At 27.2% G+C, this 2,500-nt stretch overlaps 1 protein-coding gene across 1 annotated transcript in view; it reads left to right on the top strand.

The window, feature by feature from the left end:
- Nucleotides 1-2,500, top strand: part of LOC137629581 (uncharacterized) — a 13,263-nt gene that overhangs the window by 9,683 nt on the left and 1,080 nt on the right. The window contains exons 4-6 of the mRNA XM_068361023.1: nt 5-97; nt 804-945; nt 2,404-2,500. The exon at nt 2,404-2,500 is cut by the window's right edge and continues 4 nt beyond it. Of these exons, the coding sequence (XP_068217124.1) occupies nt 5-97; nt 804-945; nt 2,404-2,500 (332 nt within the window). The remainder of the gene's footprint in view (nt 1-4; nt 98-803; nt 946-2,403) is intronic.

The raw sequence follows: 2,500 nt of genomic DNA, 5'->3' as shown, positions 1-2,500 counted from the left end.
CCAGAGTCGAACGGATGAGCAACGTTACTTGCATATCAAAGACCACGACGGTGGATGCTGGACTTCTTCCTTAGGATACCCTTCTTCTAACAAAGCGGTAAAGATTTTAGAGATTTTTCCCTATTCCCAGATTTTAGTCCACTTACTCACTGGGATAGGCCATTCAACTTTATTTTGTGGGGATTTCAATTTGGATATACCATATATGTATGTATACAGTATATGTATATTTATATATATATATATATATATATATATATATATATATATATATATATATACAGTATACATATATATACATATATATATATATATATATATATATATATATATATTTATATATATATATATATATATATATATATATACATATATATATATATATATATATATATATATATATATATATATATATATGTATATTACATACTGCACACGCACAAACACATATATATTTGTATATATATATATATATATATATATATATATATATATACATATATATATATATATATATATTTATATGTATATATATATATATATATATAAATGTATATATATATATATGTATATATATATATATATATATATATATATATATATATATACTACACACACATATATACAGTATATATATATATATATATATATATATATATATATATATATATTATACAGTGTATGTAATGATCACATCTATACACCAAAAGCTCATCCCTAGACGAAAAAAAAAACTCTTATCTTTTTTTCTACCTTATAAATCATCCCTCGATCCATTCAATCATCCTTCCATCCTCCACCAGGTGATCGTGGGTCTAGGAAACGGCTGTCGATCCGTCGGAGGAGTCATTCACGAAGTCCTACACGCCGCAGGATTCTTCCACGAGCACAACCGACCAGACAGGAACGACTTCATCGAAATTAAATGGAATAACATCGAGCGAGGTAAGAGTCCTTTTTCACTATACAATCTTTTACCTCCAAATAGGATGTAGGAGTGCGTAAGGATGAGTTTTCTAGTACTATGGCAGTTAGTTTATAGGCATTTTAGCTAACTAAATGGGCATAATATACCACTTCGATCAAGAGAGGTCGAGTAGGATTGAAGGTGGCGTGCCTAATGTGTTTTATGCTTTCTTGTTGATACAATTATTTAATGAGTACAGTACTGTGTTTTGGGGATTATCATTGTGTGTTATTGTCCTTGTTACAAGTGTCATGATTGTTACAATCTCCTTCTTCTTCTTCTTCTTCCTCTTCTTCTTATTCTTCTTCTTCTTCTTCTTCTTCTTATAATTATGATTCTTATTCCTAATATTATCATCTTTACTATAGCCAAATAATTATTTGGTTTCAGACGTCTTCATTTTATAAAGTGTAGATAGGTAATTATATTGCAATAAAAAACCGTTATTTATATATTCATATACAATTCACTCCCTCTTTTCATTATATCTCGCTATTTCTATATGGTTTCTTTTTTTCAAGGGTCGACTTTATAATTTCAAAGGTGAACTGTCACTTCCAGTCTCTTTTATACATGTCATTATTCGTATTCTTCTTATTCCAGCTATGCTCTTCAAAAAAAAAAAAAAAAAAAAAAAGACGTTTTAAGCTATTAAGGACAGTTTTAAAATCAATAAATTAACGAACAAAATTAACGATATATACATAATCCAAAGGCAAATACAGATTAATGTATACCAACTGATAAACACATGTTAGAGTAGTCAAACAAATACTTTGAAACAAGAAGCAATACATCTGTGACTTTCACAGGTGCATTGGGTAGGTGCTGATGAATTTCTTTAATGTCTTAATTGAAATAATTAGTAGTTTCGTTTATAGGCTATTCGCTTCTATATTATTATTCTATATTATTAACTTTTATCTATCATGTTAATAGTTGGTTTTTTTTTCGTTACATTTAATTTAAGGTAGAATTGTAAATTTCTCTTCGATGCTAAATATCTATGAAAGGAATGACATATATATATATATATATATATATATATATATATATATATATATATATATAGATAGATAGATAGATATATATACACATACATGTATATACATATATATACTGTATATATATACATATGTATATATATATATGTATATATACAGTATAAAAGTGTATATATACATATATATATATATATATATATATATATATATATATATATATATATGTATAATTATTGATTACACATAACATATCCTTATCTCTGATTTTTCAGCAAATATTTATTTGGAGAATCATCACTACTCACACATGTCTCTCCGAGCTTATTTCACCCAACGAAAGATAATGATTGTAACTTTTGCACGTCATCTATATTCATCGTTATTTTGACCGCCATTCTTCGTGGATTAATTCCTCGTTCATTATAATTGCAGAGCAACGCCACAACTTCCGACTGGACAATAGATACACCCTCACAGACATATCCTACGACTACAAGAGCGTGATGCACTATGGTAAAAAGGCCTTTGC

The sequence above is a fragment of the Palaemon carinicauda genome, chromosome 37 (assembly GCF_036898095.1).
Source record: "Palaemon carinicauda isolate YSFRI2023 chromosome 37, ASM3689809v2, whole genome shotgun sequence".
NCBI lineage: Eukaryota > Metazoa > Arthropoda > Malacostraca > Decapoda > Palaemonidae > Palaemon > Palaemon carinicauda.
The sequence above is the reverse complement of the archived record's forward strand: the minus strand, read 5'-3'. Positions and strand labels throughout refer to the sequence as shown.